The 15842-nt window shown below is 34.4% G+C and overlaps 2 protein-coding genes across 2 annotated transcripts in view; one reads left to right on the top strand and one right to left on the bottom strand.

Annotated features, from left to right (window-relative positions):
- Positions 1-42: 42 nt before the first annotated feature.
- LOC117114264 (small subunit processome component 20 homolog) lies at positions 43-5512 on the bottom strand. Its single transcript, XM_033257869.1, has 8 exons — positions 5301-5512; positions 4035-4115; positions 3662-3728; positions 3185-3317; positions 1982-2170; positions 1202-1346; positions 698-775; positions 43-234 (listed from the first exon to the last, which is right to left on the bottom strand). Exons 1-8 carry the CDS (start codon positions 5352-5354, stop codon positions 43-45), a joined length of 939 nt encoding a protein of 312 aa, XP_033113760.1. The 5' UTR covers positions 5355-5512.
- Positions 5513-5651: 139 nt separating this feature from the next.
- LOC117114304 (sialidase-4-like) overlaps positions 5652-15842 on the top strand; it is a gene marked incomplete in the record, with an annotated part of 11846 nt that continues 1655 nt past the window's right edge. Inside the window, 8 exon segments of the mRNA XM_033257939.1 lie at positions 5652-5848; positions 8210-8249; positions 9909-10079; positions 10696-10925; positions 11892-11966; positions 12755-12936; positions 13699-13884; positions 14729-15615. Of these exon segments, the coding sequence (XP_033113830.1) occupies positions 5794-5848; positions 8210-8249; positions 9909-10079; positions 10696-10925; positions 11892-11966; positions 12755-12936; positions 13699-13884; positions 14729-15073 (1284 nt within the window).

Below are 15842 nucleotides of genomic sequence, written 5' to 3'. Positions count from 1 at the left end.
CAGTATACTACAATAATCCTATGTATACTAACAAAGAATACTCTATCTGTATTTGTTGAAAGCCAAACTTACATAAAAACAATCCCACACAACTTGCACATTTTCCTTGTTTGTGTGTTCAAGCATGCAACATAACATGTGCGACAATGCTTTTTGAACTAGACCCCATGGCAATGTAGGGATGTTGTCTCCATCTTGATCAGGTCCAAGCTTATGCAATAATATTGGTAATACCTGAGAAAGAAATGATAATGTTGCACAATACTCTTTGTTAAGAACTCTAAAATGAGAAACTAAAAAGTAAAGGATATTTTACCAAATTTCTGTAAATATTCAACAGTAATAGAATATTTTCTAAGTAACATTTCTTTTTTTTCTCACTGTAAATTTGCTTTAATTTGAAATATTGAAATATATTACTTAATTCGTTAAATATTTTAAAGTGTTGTTTTTAACATATCATTCATTAATTGGGAAGGTTTTGGTACATTTATCTCTTTGCGTTGTTTTTACTGTTTTGTCTTTACACTTTCATGCTTAAAAAGCAATTTGAAAAGGGGTATATTTTTCAATTTTCGACAATATCAGTACGAAAATGTGAATGTAATTTTTGAATAATGATAATATTAACAACAATCTCCCTAGAGCCATGAAACATATAATAAAAGAAAATATATATTAATAAATATGTAATTACCTTTCCAGTACATGAATGAAATTGCTTCATGACACTTTTGACCATTTCAAACAATAGCTGACCAATGCCAGTACAAAGCTGTAACAACAATTTTATTCAGAATTGTCAATAATATTTTGCAAATAGTTGAATACTGTAATCATCACTATAAGTCAATAGTGGTGTCATAAATTTGAACTCCGAAACCATGCACCAGCCATTATATTCATCATAATCATCTTGATATTTATTAAATTTTGTATCGTCATGGTGCAAACACATCGTAACATCTCTTAACCCTTTACCGGCCTTGGAGATTACCAGCGGAAACATCACCAAGATTGATACATGAAAATAATTTCACCAAAGCAATCCTTATTATAAGTTGTACATGTGAATTATAACTAACATACTGTAAATAAGGTTATTTGAGGTTAAATAAATTTGATAAAATAACCCTTGGTCTACTCTACTGGAATAAACCACTACCACTGATGGCGTCCACAGGAATCCCAGGTTCCTTACCTCAGAGTCCTTGTCTAGTCTGCTAAATATGAAGTCAAACAGATCATCAGGATAACGTATCTTACGCATTAAGAAGGAGAAACTTTCGGCAGCAAAGTTGCGTATATGTGGTTTCTGATCCTTTCCTAACAAAGGCTGATAAAATCTAGAGAGAAAATATAACATTTTTTTTTCAATTTTTGGGAGGGAATAGTACACACATTAATGTACATAATGCTTTGTCCACAGCATCAAAGTTTATGCGAAAAATGTGTGTACTGTGCCCATAATTTATGGGTATGATGTCATATTACACCCAAATATGGATATCTCACATTTTTTTTGTAACATGAAGTTTAATAGTGTGTACAGAGCATAATATGCCAAAAATGACTGATTTGAAGTTATATACAAAAGCAAAACAATATAATCTAAGATAACAAACCCTTGCCCTGTTAAGCCATATTTATGTACTGAAAAAATAATGGCCCGCGGTCAATCCCCTCCATCTGCCAAGCAAGGCCTAGCATCATAGGTCTCGAATGGCAAGCCCATCAATCGGGCAAGTTTGCATGCCGTCCAGACCGCTTGCCAGAATTATACACACAGAAGATCTGCTTGAGTCAGACCACAGTCGATCTGCTCGAGACGGTGCAATATAGCGAAACAACTCAGTCGACCGATCCGTTCTAGTTGGCTCTGTCTGTTGCGTCTGCATTTTACTTCTGAGTCTGTAGTGTATAGAGAGAACTTACTACCAATTCAGAGAAGTAAAATATATATTGAAAATCTAGAACTTACTCAAACACATCTTTAATGTCCTTTACCAGGTATCGCCAAAGAACCTTGAAAAGATAAGAGAGGCATTGGAATGCACTCTCTAGCAATTCAGTGTCTTGTTTGTTAAGGATTAATGTGATGATCTCAAAAAATTCCCGAAAGTAAGGGTAAAAGTCCATCTGAAGATCTCTTGCTAACCTTACAACCAAACTAAGGAGGAGAATAAAAAATGAAAAGTACACATAGTTATAATCTTTCAGGCAATTTGCTATAAAGTCTCTAATAATTATCAGTTTTTGATTTTGATTATTATCTTGAAAATGCAAGTTATATAAAAGTATTTTAGAGTCAATTGTGTTGGCAATGATAAGCAGGAAATATTAAAATCATTTATCTAGGCCAATATACTAACTGTACAAGAAGTGAAATACTGTACAGGTACAGAGGATGCAGCCTGTTCGATTCCACCTTCTGACTGCATGGTTATATTGACACCAATTATTTTTATTTTTATAAAAGTATACAAAAAATAGCAAATAGCTAAAATTGTTACATTTACAAAACAAAAAATTCTAAAATTATGAAACTGTACAAAAAACAGTATACAAGTTGAATCTCATGCAAAGAAAATGAATGAAGCAGCAGCACTGATTAAAAGAACATCTAGTCAATTAGATTCAGTTGCTTAAAATGTGGCTTAAGAATTAGTTACCAGTGTCAAACCCATCCCAAATCTTTGGTCTTTAAATTTTGATTAATACACTATAGTAAGAATATGATTTACAAAACAATTTTATGACCTTGCTGTTTCTGTAATGTTGTGATTTTAAGCTTCTTCATAAACAATAAGACCATCTGTATAATTATATTGTTAATGCTTTTCTCATGAGTATTATACTATTAATTTTATTATTTATCTGAAAATGTTTATTTTTATGTGAAAAAACAAGTATGAAGGATGCAGCCTGTCCAATTCCAGCTTCTGAATGCATGGTTATGTTAATCAAAATGTAATTATTTTAGTTCGACACCGATTATGTGGTTTAAATTTATTCAATATTAATAATTTATAAAGCACCAATTCTAAAATGATTTACATCATTGAATCTCCAAAAAAACCCAATAAGAATTCAATTTTAGTCTGCCTTATTATATCCAGTTTAAAAGTACAAACATCTTATCTCTGTGCTGTAGTACTTTTCTAAAGAATGCATCTAGACTTACTCAAGTAGTGGTTGGTAGGCTAGGCTGTTCTTTATCTTAAGGTGTTTCTTGAGAGCCTCAACTATAACCTGCTTATGATGCACAAGTTGGTGGTAGCTTTGGACTTGCTGGTTTACTTCTGCACTAAAAGAACCTTACAGAAAAAAAATGTAATAGAGGATTGATACAAGGCATACTATTACACAGTATTGGTAGGGCTCTTCATCCAACTTAACTACTAATACTATATGACCATGTAAAATCTAAGTGAAAATAGGTATAAACTATAAAAAAATGCAGAAAAAAGGGGTATACTTTGCAAGTGGAAAACAGCGCCATGGGCAGCTCTGGTAGAGATGGATACGTGTGCCAAATAAGATGACATTATTATATTTCTACTTCAAAAACACTAGAATGTTATTAGCACTTGACAGGTTTGTGATACAAGAAACAGTAATAGCGAGCAAATAATGTAATTGATGTTGCTATTATACTAACCATAATGCTGGGTACAATTTAACTCAGACCACTTGGCCAAACCTTCAGCAAAGAATGAGTCCCCAACCTATACCAATCAGAAAATAAAATAATCTTAATTGTTATGTTTACAACATAATATATAAATAATACTGGAAACATTCGTAAGAAAAAAACATAATTAATAAAAAAAAAAAAAAACAACAAAAAAACACAGAGGATAACACTTTAAGATAGAATACTTGTTTCAATTCAAACAAATAATTTTTTCAGCTCTAGATATCCATTTAAACTGGGGACTGGAGCTTTTCCCCTGAGACCTACTACAATGAGTATAGTAAATAAAACAGGTGTAAAAATCTTTTTAAGTTCTAAAAATACTACAGTACAATACCTCTGGGAATTCTTGTGTTCGGTCCCCATGTCTGATAACATCGATGTTCACCTTAGCCAAACGTTCTGAGAATGTTTCAAACTGGGATAGAAAATAACAATGTAAAATCACAAGTTTTAATTCAGGGACTAGAAAATATTCTATCTGCTATGTTAAATTCACTTTTATCATGCAAATGTGTAATGTATGCTGATGAATGAAAAAATTTTACTGGTAAATTTTTTTTATAAAGGTATCATACTGTATGTGAATTTCATCCATGTACCATTCATATCTTTGGCACTACAAAAAAAAAGATAACCAGTATCCTACGTATTTCCTGTGCATTTGTCCTGTCACGCTAAAATTGCTCCGGGTCAAAATTGGTCAAGGGGACCGATTTTGGCCAGGGGACTGATAATATTTCCAGTCCATATAAAAGAAAACAATCTATATACAGTATTAATCATTTACATTGGCTCTTTGTTTTTATATTCAGCAGTTATAATTTATAGAGTTTATATTATTTTGTTGACGATTTTATTATTATTGCATTTGAAAATTTTAGCATTTCATTTTAGGCCTTGGGGTAATTTTAATGTTTGTACCGTACTGATGCAATTATAAGCCTACCCTTGACTAAGGTGTCATTTACATGCTAAATGAGGCACTCATGTATAATCCCACCCCATAATTTGAAAATTTGAGTGCAGTATTAAATTATTTTGTAGTGAAATATACATCGTCTTCCAAGGCCGAGTTGGTGTATGGACCGAGTTGGATAAGGGCTGAGTCGGTTAAAGGCCGAGTTGACAAGTGCCGAGTTGGTGTATGAGCCGAGTTGGTTATGGGGCGAGTCGGTCAAGGGCCAAGTTGGCAGTGGGCCGGGTCGGTTAGGGGCCAAGTTGGCAGTGGGCCGGGTCGGTATGTTCCGAGTTGGCGAAGGGCCGAGTTGACCTGCACTCACTAGTAGGCCTAGTTAGCCAAGGGCCAATGCAGAGCCCTAGAGGCTAGGATAGGATAGTATACCATACATACGTCCTCTCTAGTACTAACATAAGCTAAGGCCGAGTTATACTACTAGCTAGGCCTATCCTAGCTACTTCTACTAGGCCCAGGCCTAGTACTAAGAAGAGGCCTAGTATAGCCTACTGCTAGCCTAGTACCACCCTACCAAGAAGAAGGACTAGGCGTATAGGCCTAGTAGCCTAGTAGGGCCTAACTAAAAAGCTAAACAGAGCTTGTTAAACCGTGTTGCACGTTACTAAATAGTCGTTTATTACTTACTTTGTAACGGTTTTCATTCTTGTGATAGGAAGACTTACTTCCTCTTTTACTCATCTTCAGCTTCTAAGTTCCAAAAAAGTCGTCTAATATTGAATTACCTAGCCTATCTAGGCCTAGGCCAACAAAGCTGGCTACATTTACACACTCGAAGTATGGATAACACGTGGGCAGCGAGCAGCGTTGCCAGCAGACATGCCACAAGTCTCTTATTTTTTTATTATTTTTCTCATTCTGGACAGCGCCACCAACGAAAAAGTTAATTTAGAGCCAGGGGTCATCAATGAATCCATAGCAATCCAGAGCATAGAGCATAATTAATAGAGATCTTTACCCACTACGCCCTCAATCATCATACTTTGTGCAAAAACAATAACAAACCTGATCATTCTCCCAGCTGATGGATGTACTTCCGAGTGAGCTAATTAATACAGTTTTACTAGGCTTGTTTGCAGAGAAAAGGAGGTTTTGTACCGAAAATTGAAGTTATTCAATTATGACATCGCCATCAGAGTTAGTTGCGGCTACAGCAAATGTTCTCCCCATCACAGGTGGTATCTTAATTAATTGTAATACTGCATGACACAAGCTTAGTTAGGAACATACATGGCTTGTCTAGCCTAGCCTAGTCATAAATATCTACTTCCATCCATCCATGTCGAGCATATGCTTAGTCCTAACATCCTAGCAGTTGGTCCTAGCTACCGCAGGTCTTTGTGGAAAGTGAGAATGTGGAACTAAATCCCTATTCCAATGAAAACTTAAGGCCAAATAAAATTAATTGTTAGTTTTACGTCCAGAATTTGAAATTATTTTTTGGTGAGGGTATTTACTGTTTGCTTTTTACTATCATATATACTAATGTAAAAACAGGCTGGTAAATAGTTTTTTTTTTTTTAAAGTAAAATGAATCTTTGTAATGTATTTCAGCCATTTATGTTCCCACCTCAAGCTTCTTAGGCTTGACATCATTCTTTCAGATAGTCATTATTTTTATTGTCCATGGAAAATTGGAAAGTTTTTTTTGAAAAATAGCAAATAGTAATTTTTTTCATGAGGCTCCAAAATTTGAGGAGGGCGGGAACGTGAAACTAGAATTAATTTTGTTTTGGCCTAATGGTCATTTTTATTATTTTAACACATTTAGTAATTTTGCTGTTATGGGTCCACAACACCCCACATAAAAAACCCCAGCATACACTTATGTACTTGTTCCCACAAATTCTATACCATGGTTATATACCAAACAAATTAAAAAATTGCATGATTTGTGCGAAAAAGTACATAGGCCTACGCGTAGGCTGGGGACTTTTGGGGGTGGTGTGCAGGTGCAAAGAGATTTGTGGTGTGCGGAGATACGTCTACTGAGTGCTCTTGTTATTATTGTTACTGTTACTATTATTATTATTATAGTTATTATTATTATTATTATTATTATTATTATTATTATTATTATTATTACTATTATTATTATTATTATAACAAATAAAAATAAAAAGAATATTGTAGAACTGTTTAATCAGTAATAAACCAAGCACAATTTGATGTAAATTTACTGCGAGCTCTCGTCTAAGTTATCAACATGACTTCGTCAGGCTATGTGAGCTAGCATCCATTGTTTGGGCATTGTGTGAACAACGCCCTCTGGTGCGCCAGCTCTTCTCTCGTCAGGATTGGTTCCGGGTGGCCCAGGCCTTTTAGGTTGAAGGAGTTGGTCATATATATGGGAAAGCTTGTATGCCCCATCATCTCTGTTCATCGTCCATTTTGTTTCCTTATTGAAATTGCCTCCGTGATTGTTCTTTTGTCCCATGTGGATTCCGTTTTGAATATTTTGTTGTCCCAGTTCGGGACGTGGTCAGGATCCGCCATATGATCAGTGATGGCTGATTTATGTATAATTTCTTGTTCAGTAGACAGGATACGTGCTGACCGTGTCCGTACTCTTTGTGTGTTGTTTTCTACATCTTGTATGTGTTCTTCTAGCAGCTTTTTGTAGGGTCTTCCTATCTTCCCAATGTATATGGAGTCGCAACCAATTTTGTAAATGGCTCCATGTGTTTTCTTTTCGTATAGTACTGTACTCTCTTTTGGATGCACCAGGTGTTCTTTGAGGTTGTTGTGCGGTTGAAAGTAAACTCGGATTTTATGGTTGTGTAAGGTCCTCCTGATTTTTCTGACAACCCCTGGATGTACGGGACACCGATATTACCCTTCAAGGTCTGCGAAGCACCCTGTCTTCTTTTATCTTTACTTTTGTCCTTTTGTTGTCTATTGTCCAGGAATGCTATTGAGTTGTTGTCAGGGTGTTCACATGTGAATTTAATGCTTCCTGTTGCTTGCTTGTTAAAAGATAAATCTTACGTACATAGCTGCATGGGGTTCTTGTTAAGTTTAGTGTATGTGGCCTCATGAGATAGCATAGCATTTCCTGGTCATAGTTTAGGGAGTCCATTATAACCATGGCATTGCCCATACAGTATCAGCTGGAAATATAGTTACAGATGCATCTTTCTTTAACGTGTTTAGTGCTAATGATTCTTCCCTAGTGATGTTGTGTTTCGGAGGCTTAGACGACTTAAGAATACTCACGATCTTTCCATGAATCTGATCTCTTTCCCCTGCTGGTGCCAATCTGCAAGCTTGTGCTTGGTTTATTATTGATTAAACAGTTCTACAGTAATTATAAGCCAACCAGATGAAACTATTCAAATAATAAAAAGAATAGTTATCATACTTAATTAATTAAAGAATCAATTAATAATATATAATAGGAAAATGATAACATTTAATTTAGTTTATACTGATATTAATAAATTAATTACTTAATGAAATCCAAGAAATGCTGAGTTCCTAGGAATTAACTTCATCAATGTGAATGATTTTCTTAAAATGCAATATTTTCTTTGCAGAAATCTTCGGTCAGGGTGATAATGAGTACAACACATTCAGGTAAGAAGTGATAGCCATTAGCAGGGAGGTGTTCAAATATAGCACTTCTCTGAGATAAACTTGCTGCTTCTTAATAATTAGGGCATGAGATTCATCTACAGTTTATACATTCTTTTATGTTCATTGACTAAAGATTTGTTATAAAGAGAGGTCTCTTGCAAGTCACCGGAGTCTCGCCGGAAGTCTGATAAGAATAACCGATCTTTTTACACTTTTATGATAACATTTTCTCTTGGATGTCAGTTCTGATGGGTATCCCCATGTACAGCAAAATACAATTAGATATTATATATATTTATATATAGTATGTAAATATTATATGTGGCAAAGACAAGCCAAACCAGTCATTCATCACAAACATTTTTTAGTTATTAATATAGGGTATATAGTAAAGAGTAAAATAAGAGCAATAAAATGGTAAAAAAATCGTTCAAATCCGACATTTCCTTCTGAAGTTACAAGGATTTAAGCATACAGCTGTTTAAAGAACAATATATGAGAAATCAGCCTTCAAAGTTCATGATTTCAGGAATTTCTCATGCAGAAACTATTATAAAATCATTAAAAAGTGTTGTTTTAACATTGAAATTGGGAAAAATAACAGCACAGCATGATGTATAAATATATAAACCTTAGTTGAGTGAAATAAAATAGATTTTTAAAAATTTTACATTCTAACATTTTTTTGCTATTTACTCTGAAACACAATTTGCGACGAGTGACTGGTTTGGCTTGTCTTTGCCACATATACTGTATATTTATATATATAATTTGTAAATATTATATATGTTTATATATAATATGTAAATATTATATATGCTTCAGAATGCTCATTTAAACAGAATTGGAAGTGGCTTCTTCCAGTTTGGGACTCCTGTCTAAAATTTAGCTGTTGTATAACATCAAATTACTGAATAATGATTTTTAAAATTTGCAGATCTTGATAGTATTATTTTATTTTATTTCAAATCATCATCCAGCAGCGAAAAGCCAATTACAGGATGCCTTAAATACATTATATACAAAACGTTTATAGATACTATACAAAAAAATTATTAATTACTAATAAAATTATTTTAATAAATTGGGAATAAAGAAAACTGAACTGAACTCCCTATTTGAGATTGTGGGTGTAATTTTAATACACATCTTATAGTTTTGTTAAGAGCAGTCTGTAACTTTTGTTTGGGACATTTCTTCAGTCCTGGAAACCAGACACTGCATCTGTAGTCATACTGATAAAGTATAAGGCTAGATACAAGCATTTTTACAGAGTTTGCATTCAAATATTTTCTATTACGATACAGAAACTTAAACTAGAGTTTGCTTTGATCCGAAAAGGATGGAAACTGTCTTCTGAATTAGTAAAAGCCAATGGTCTACATACTGGAGTTCTGTAGTAAGCTGTTGTTGAATATCTTTGTTAACAGATACAACTAAAGCTGAATCATCAGCGTATAGCAGTAATTTGCATCTGAGGGCAGATTCCATATCGTTTATGTAAATTCAAAATAAAAGTGGGCCTGGAATTGAGCCTTGTGGAACCCCGCATTCAAATTTGAAATTGGTCTTGAATGAAATAAAAGGGTAAATAGAAAATATTTTAATATTTATTTCAAATTTTATGACTGACCTTTGTGTTTTCTTTTACCCTTGAAGGATTCCTGCTCTTGTGTTTCATAATGATACATTTCTGGCTTTTTGTGAAGGACGTAAACAGTCGTTCCGGGATTGGGGGCCAATGGACCTTGTGATGCGACGAGGCTTCCTGAAAGGAGACAATATTGACTGGGAGGACATAAAAGTCATTGCGTCATTTGAGAATCGCAGGTAGGAGTTCTGTTTGTTTTATTTATTTTCCACACATGAAATTATAAATTGTCAAATGAAATTAAAATAAGCACATCTGTTTAACATATGTACGTTACAATTATAATAACATTAAAGCTACTCTCTGTCTGTCCATCCTTGGACCCCTCATCCGGGAATTCCTGGCACCGCCTCTGTCCACACCAGGGCTGTGTGAACCAGTATACCAGAGTAACCCCCCCCCCTACTCGTCTCAATTACTAGGTTCTTTTAAAGTGCATATTGTATGATACTGAGCATAGCTATAATGTGTATAGCGCCCCCATTGTTTAGGCAAAGTCAATAGGTTTTGATAACCAGGCGTTGTATGGCACGTACACATGGTTCAGTAGCCCGGCATCTTGAGTTTTGATACAAAGTTTGGATTTTACAGTTTCCCAATCGTCCATCATTTTGTATAGTAATTTTCCCCCAAAATGTAGGTGTAAAATAAGTACCATAATAAAAGAAGAATACAATTTTACAGTGAAGATGAAGTTGGCAGTGTTGAAGATGATAATTATTATGATTGAATTGATAGTGTTTGATTGATAGTTAAATGTTTAATTATAATCACTAATATATTTTCCTATTTTAGGACAATGAATCCTGTGCCTCTTGTTGATAAGCATAAAAATGCCATCATTTTAGTGTTCACAACATATCCCACTGAGAAGAATGAAGCAGACATGATCAAGGAAGAAAAATATATATGTCGTGTGCATGTAATAAAGACTCTTGATGAAGGACAGACATGGTCCAGTCCTGCAGATATAACAGAGGAGACCCTTGGAAAACTTAGCAGACCACCGAATATATATTCACCAGGTATGGAAGGAGCTGCCACTTTAGACCACAGTTTTTCATTCCTGAAGAATATTGTTTGAAATATTGAATCACAGTGGCGTGTATCACATTTTTCGGAGTTTTTTTCATATTATCATATGTCAGTTTTTCTGTAGCTAGAATTCAGTATTATTTATTTACTTAGGCACACAACACATCCACCAAGGAGTGTCAATAGCAAATATATATCACTGTCATTCTTGTAGGTGAGAATCCATTACACAAGACAAACATACACACACATGTACACACAAACTAAATCTTAGTATGAGGTTTAGGGAGTGGAGTTTTGCAGCACTGACAGGAATTAAACTTAGGTAATTCGACACTTTCCCCACCTGTCTCTTGATGTTCCAGATACGTTACAGATTTTATAAACAATGTTCTTACTCCTCACAGAATTCTACCAACATTATAGATTGAATTTGTTTATTTACCCTCATTAAAGAAATGCAGTACTTGTATTACACAAAAACAAATGTTAAAATTTAAAATGTTAAGAAGTTAAAATTCCTAAAAAATTAACAAGATATAAGACTGACACAACAGATTTTTAGCTCAGAATCACAAAATTAAGTTATTAACTTTTCTTTTTTTAACTGATATTTATTCTTATAGTATGCTTGTAGTATGTATTAGGAATATGCTTTTTTAAATAAATCTATATTTTTTCAATCTTATAATTTTAATTTTTAATTAATGTAATTTTACTATTGTTTGTTAGGTCCTTAATCAGCTTTGGCTAGATTGGTCCCCTCACAAACCATTTTTGAAATAAATATATATAATTTCATCTGTCAAAATTGTACTTAATGATATTTAAAAGAATCCAGGAAAATTCTAATTTAAAAAGTTTTAAAAGTCATTCAATTGTTACATTGAATATTATTTTTTCACAAATTGATTTACAATATACATGTATCAGAAATCAAGGTGTTGTATTTCTAGGTCCAGGGCATGGAATTCAGCTAAGTACAGGACGCTTAATTGTCCCAGGTAATATGACATGGAAACCTGTTGAAGGTATGCTATTACTGTATTTTGCTTGTAAACTTTGTAATTCTTTATTCTTTATTGCAATTTTGTATATAAAATGGAAGTTTAACAATATTCAATCATTAAAAATCGGTAATGAAACACACAAAGAATAGCAGCGCAACATTCAGAACATAAAAACGGTGCCTAGTTGAAAAATTGATACTTTTGGTATTTTAGATACTTTACAGTGCCAATGTTTTAATTTTTTCCTTTGTTATTGTTATATTTAAAATACTTTTATTTACTTTATTACACTTTTTTTAAAGTGAGCTGTAAAAAGTTTATGTTTTGGGGAGCACATTATGAAAGTACTTACTACTCACTGGTAGACATATACAAATATAAAGAAATAGTTAAATGGTAGAAACAGTGCTCAATTTAGGAACAAATGTTATAAATGTATCCGGTACTAATACAGTAGTGGTGCCAGTGGAGCGGCAGGGGGAGGCTACGAGGGATTTTTTATTTTGGAAGTCAGGTTGAGGCTCTAGTTGGCACCTTGGTTTAGAACCCCTCGGATATGTTGGATCCCTTATCTGCAAATTTCTGGAGCCACCACTGACTTGGTGATAAGCCCATTTCTTTTGTTTATTTTGTTGGGTTCTTTCATGCATAGGATAGAAAATGTTCCTATAATGCATAGATTGCATTGCCCTGTATATCTTTGTTCGAATGGCCCTGATACTGGGAATGGTAGGTAGGCTGAACATTAATTAGCAATTTGCTTGGTTTAATTTTACAGCATATACTGACATTTCCATGTCTCTTTTCAGAGGAAGGTTTTTTTGCAAAGATAACTCAGTTTGTGATGTCATTGTTTGATACATTTTATGGCACTGAAAGTTTGTCAAACGTCCTGTATAGTGATGATGGTGGTAACACATGGCATTTGAGTAACACAGTTCAACATACAAAGGATGACAATGATCATCCCATACATTCTAATGAATGTCAGGTAAAGAGGCAACAGCTTGTGGTACGTTTGAGACAGAGAAAGAATGTTCAGCGAGGGCAACTGTAGGAGTGGAGTTGAATAGCTTGGTGGTTAAGATGCTTGCCTTCCAATCCCAGGGTCATGGGTTCAATTCCAGTCAGTTGCAACCAACAACTCCACTCCCTAAACCTCATATTGAGATTTAGTTTGTGTAGAGCATCATGTGTGTATGTTTGTCTTGTGTGTTGTGGACTGTTTTATGTGTACTGGGCCCTCTGGGAGAACAGTAATTTGTTACTGAAGAGGAAACCCAGTATAAAGAACAAATAAATAAATGAATAAATAAATATTTGTGAAAGATTGGGATGAATGAATGTGCAAAGAAAGTTTATGAAATGTAATTAAAAACCAGAAACAATGTTCACGAAACGAAGTGTCAAATTCAATTTGTCGGGGAATTTTTTTTTACTAAAAAAAAAAAAAATAACATTTTGCGTTAATTATGAGATTCTATATCTTGTCAGAGGTGCCAGTCCGCAGTTGGGGAAGAGCTGGTGCCACCACTGCAACCCAAACAATTGTATAGACTTACAGATTGTTAAAAAATGGAATACACAAAAATTAGATCGACTAGGAAATTATTCGACTCAGGCAAGTTTAACTGGAGTAACAGTGCTGAATGGAGCATATGGTGATGGTGCTGGATGCATGATGGTAATAGTAGTAGTGCTGGATGAAGATAAAATAAGTTACATGTATTACTTACTTACTAATTGTTTTTAGGCAGTTGAACTTGAAGATGGAAGCATTTGTGTGAATAGTCGTACTTTAGGAACAGCCTATCGACAGCAAGCTTTCAGCAATGACGGATGTGTTTCATTTCATCGATCAGAACTCACACAACTTGAAGAACCATGTCACATGATGTCGAAGATCATGCCAACAGTAAAGTCTTTTGGTGGTTGCCAAGTAAGTCAAGTACAGGGATAGGCATAAAAAATGAATTGGAGTGCTGCAAACAAACTACGGTGAAAAATTTGATGTTCGCAATGTATTTGCCAACTTTATTACTGTACTACCTCTTCTACCCTCAATGTCAGAATTTTAACACAGGATACTATAGAACACCACAATAAAAATAGAACCTTGTATACGAATATCTTTAACCAATGACATCATCAACTCAGTTACGTTTAACATTTCCATTATCTGCTCATAATATAGTCCATCTTGGAGGATTCCAAACTCTCCTACCCCCCGAAGATTGGGGATTTCCTGATTCAGTTGAATTGTTGCTTGTTACTGCAGGTACTCCAGTCATGAATCATCTCACTCTTCGCCTAAAGCCACATTTACACTAGACACGATGACACTATACAGATGGACGCAGTGTTGAAGAATACCAACTATGTGATAATATGATTTCCTACGAATACCCTTGTGTACATTTCAATGCTTTTTAATTAGAACAATGTCTCCCGAGCTAAATTGGGTCTCCCAGCTTCATTGGGTTGTCTTGGCTGAAAACACCTTGTGAAATTTTGTCCCCAATAACTTCATTGGGTTTTCTTAAATCAACATAATATGCAGATTTCTTCGTTCTTCCCACAACTATAATTGGTGAGACCCACTTGTAAGCTGTAAAATGTCACAGAGGTCATTCTTGTAAAATCTTAGCTTAAGCAATTTTTCTTTACTTCGACCCATCGCTTCATTTGAATTCAAAAACATTTTAAACATACAGTACTAATGTAAAAAGCACCTTTCCCTGTGAAACTTGTGCTCAATACATGTTAATAATATTTTATTCTAGGCTAGTCTGGTTGGCTTCCCGGCACCACAGCATCTTCTCTGTAAAAATGATCAAAAGATCTGGGTTCTTTTCACAAATCCAGCAAGCAACACCACCAGGATAAACATGTCCGTGCGATTAAGCCGTGATGGATGCCAAACATGGAGTCGGCCCTGGTTGCTGGATCCGTATCCTAGTGCTTACTCTGACATCACATACTATGGAATGCACCAGTTGCCTGATGGCACATCCACATGCCTGTTTGCATGTCTGCATGAAAGTGGAAGTGCCCACCCATACGAGAGAATAGTTTTTCAGAAATTTTCATTATTAGATTTACTACAAGGCTTAGAAATTGCCAAATAGATTTTGAAGAACTTGGCAGGGATAACATTTACAGGTTATTTATTATTGTATTGATTGTTCATGAGTAACATGAATATTCATTAGTACTGTAACACTAAGGGTCTATTGACCCATTGGGTGTCGACAGGTATTTTCAGTGTCAGTAAATAGTCAAGGTGTCGGCAAGGTGGTTGTTGATATAGGGGTCAGTAACACAAAAAGGGGTCTTTGACGATCAACCATGGTGTAATTTTTTTTAGTGAACTAAGGACTACCAGAGCTGACAGGCAGCTAAATGATATACACAATTTTATCAGGTTTTTTCCCTCTTTGAGTACTTGCTTACCAACCATTTCTGAGGAAGAGTATTACTTGTTTAATGCTTTGTAATTGCAAGGAAAAGCACTATAGAAGTACCAAGTAACAAAAATTACATGATATAAGACCATGGAAAACATGTAAGGATGCTTGTTTTGGATAAAGTACATGCATGTCCCTGTGGCATATGTACACGCAATAGGAGGCTCCTTATCTTACTAGTTTTAAAACATTTTTTATTCAATATACTCTTTAAAATACGAAACAAAAATCAAATCACAAAAGAGCATATTGTGTTTAACCCCACAATTGCAAAGACAATTTTTTTTAATTAAGCAAATTAAGTACATAACCTGAAAGTAAAGACATTGATAATATTGTAAATGACAATAACAACAATATATATAAATATTTCATTATTTCAATTACTGTACTTATTAAAAAGGTGCGACAAATTAATGTAATACTGTAT

This window comes from Anneissia japonica, unplaced genomic scaffold (assembly GCF_011630105.1).
Source record: "Anneissia japonica isolate Jap-2015-1 unplaced genomic scaffold, ASM1163010v1 scaffold2994_len2133135_cov197, whole genome shotgun sequence".
In the NCBI taxonomy this organism is placed as follows: domain Eukaryota; kingdom Metazoa; phylum Echinodermata; class Crinoidea; order Comatulida; family Comatulidae; genus Anneissia; species Anneissia japonica.
This window is presented reverse-complemented; position numbering and strand designations above follow the sequence as displayed.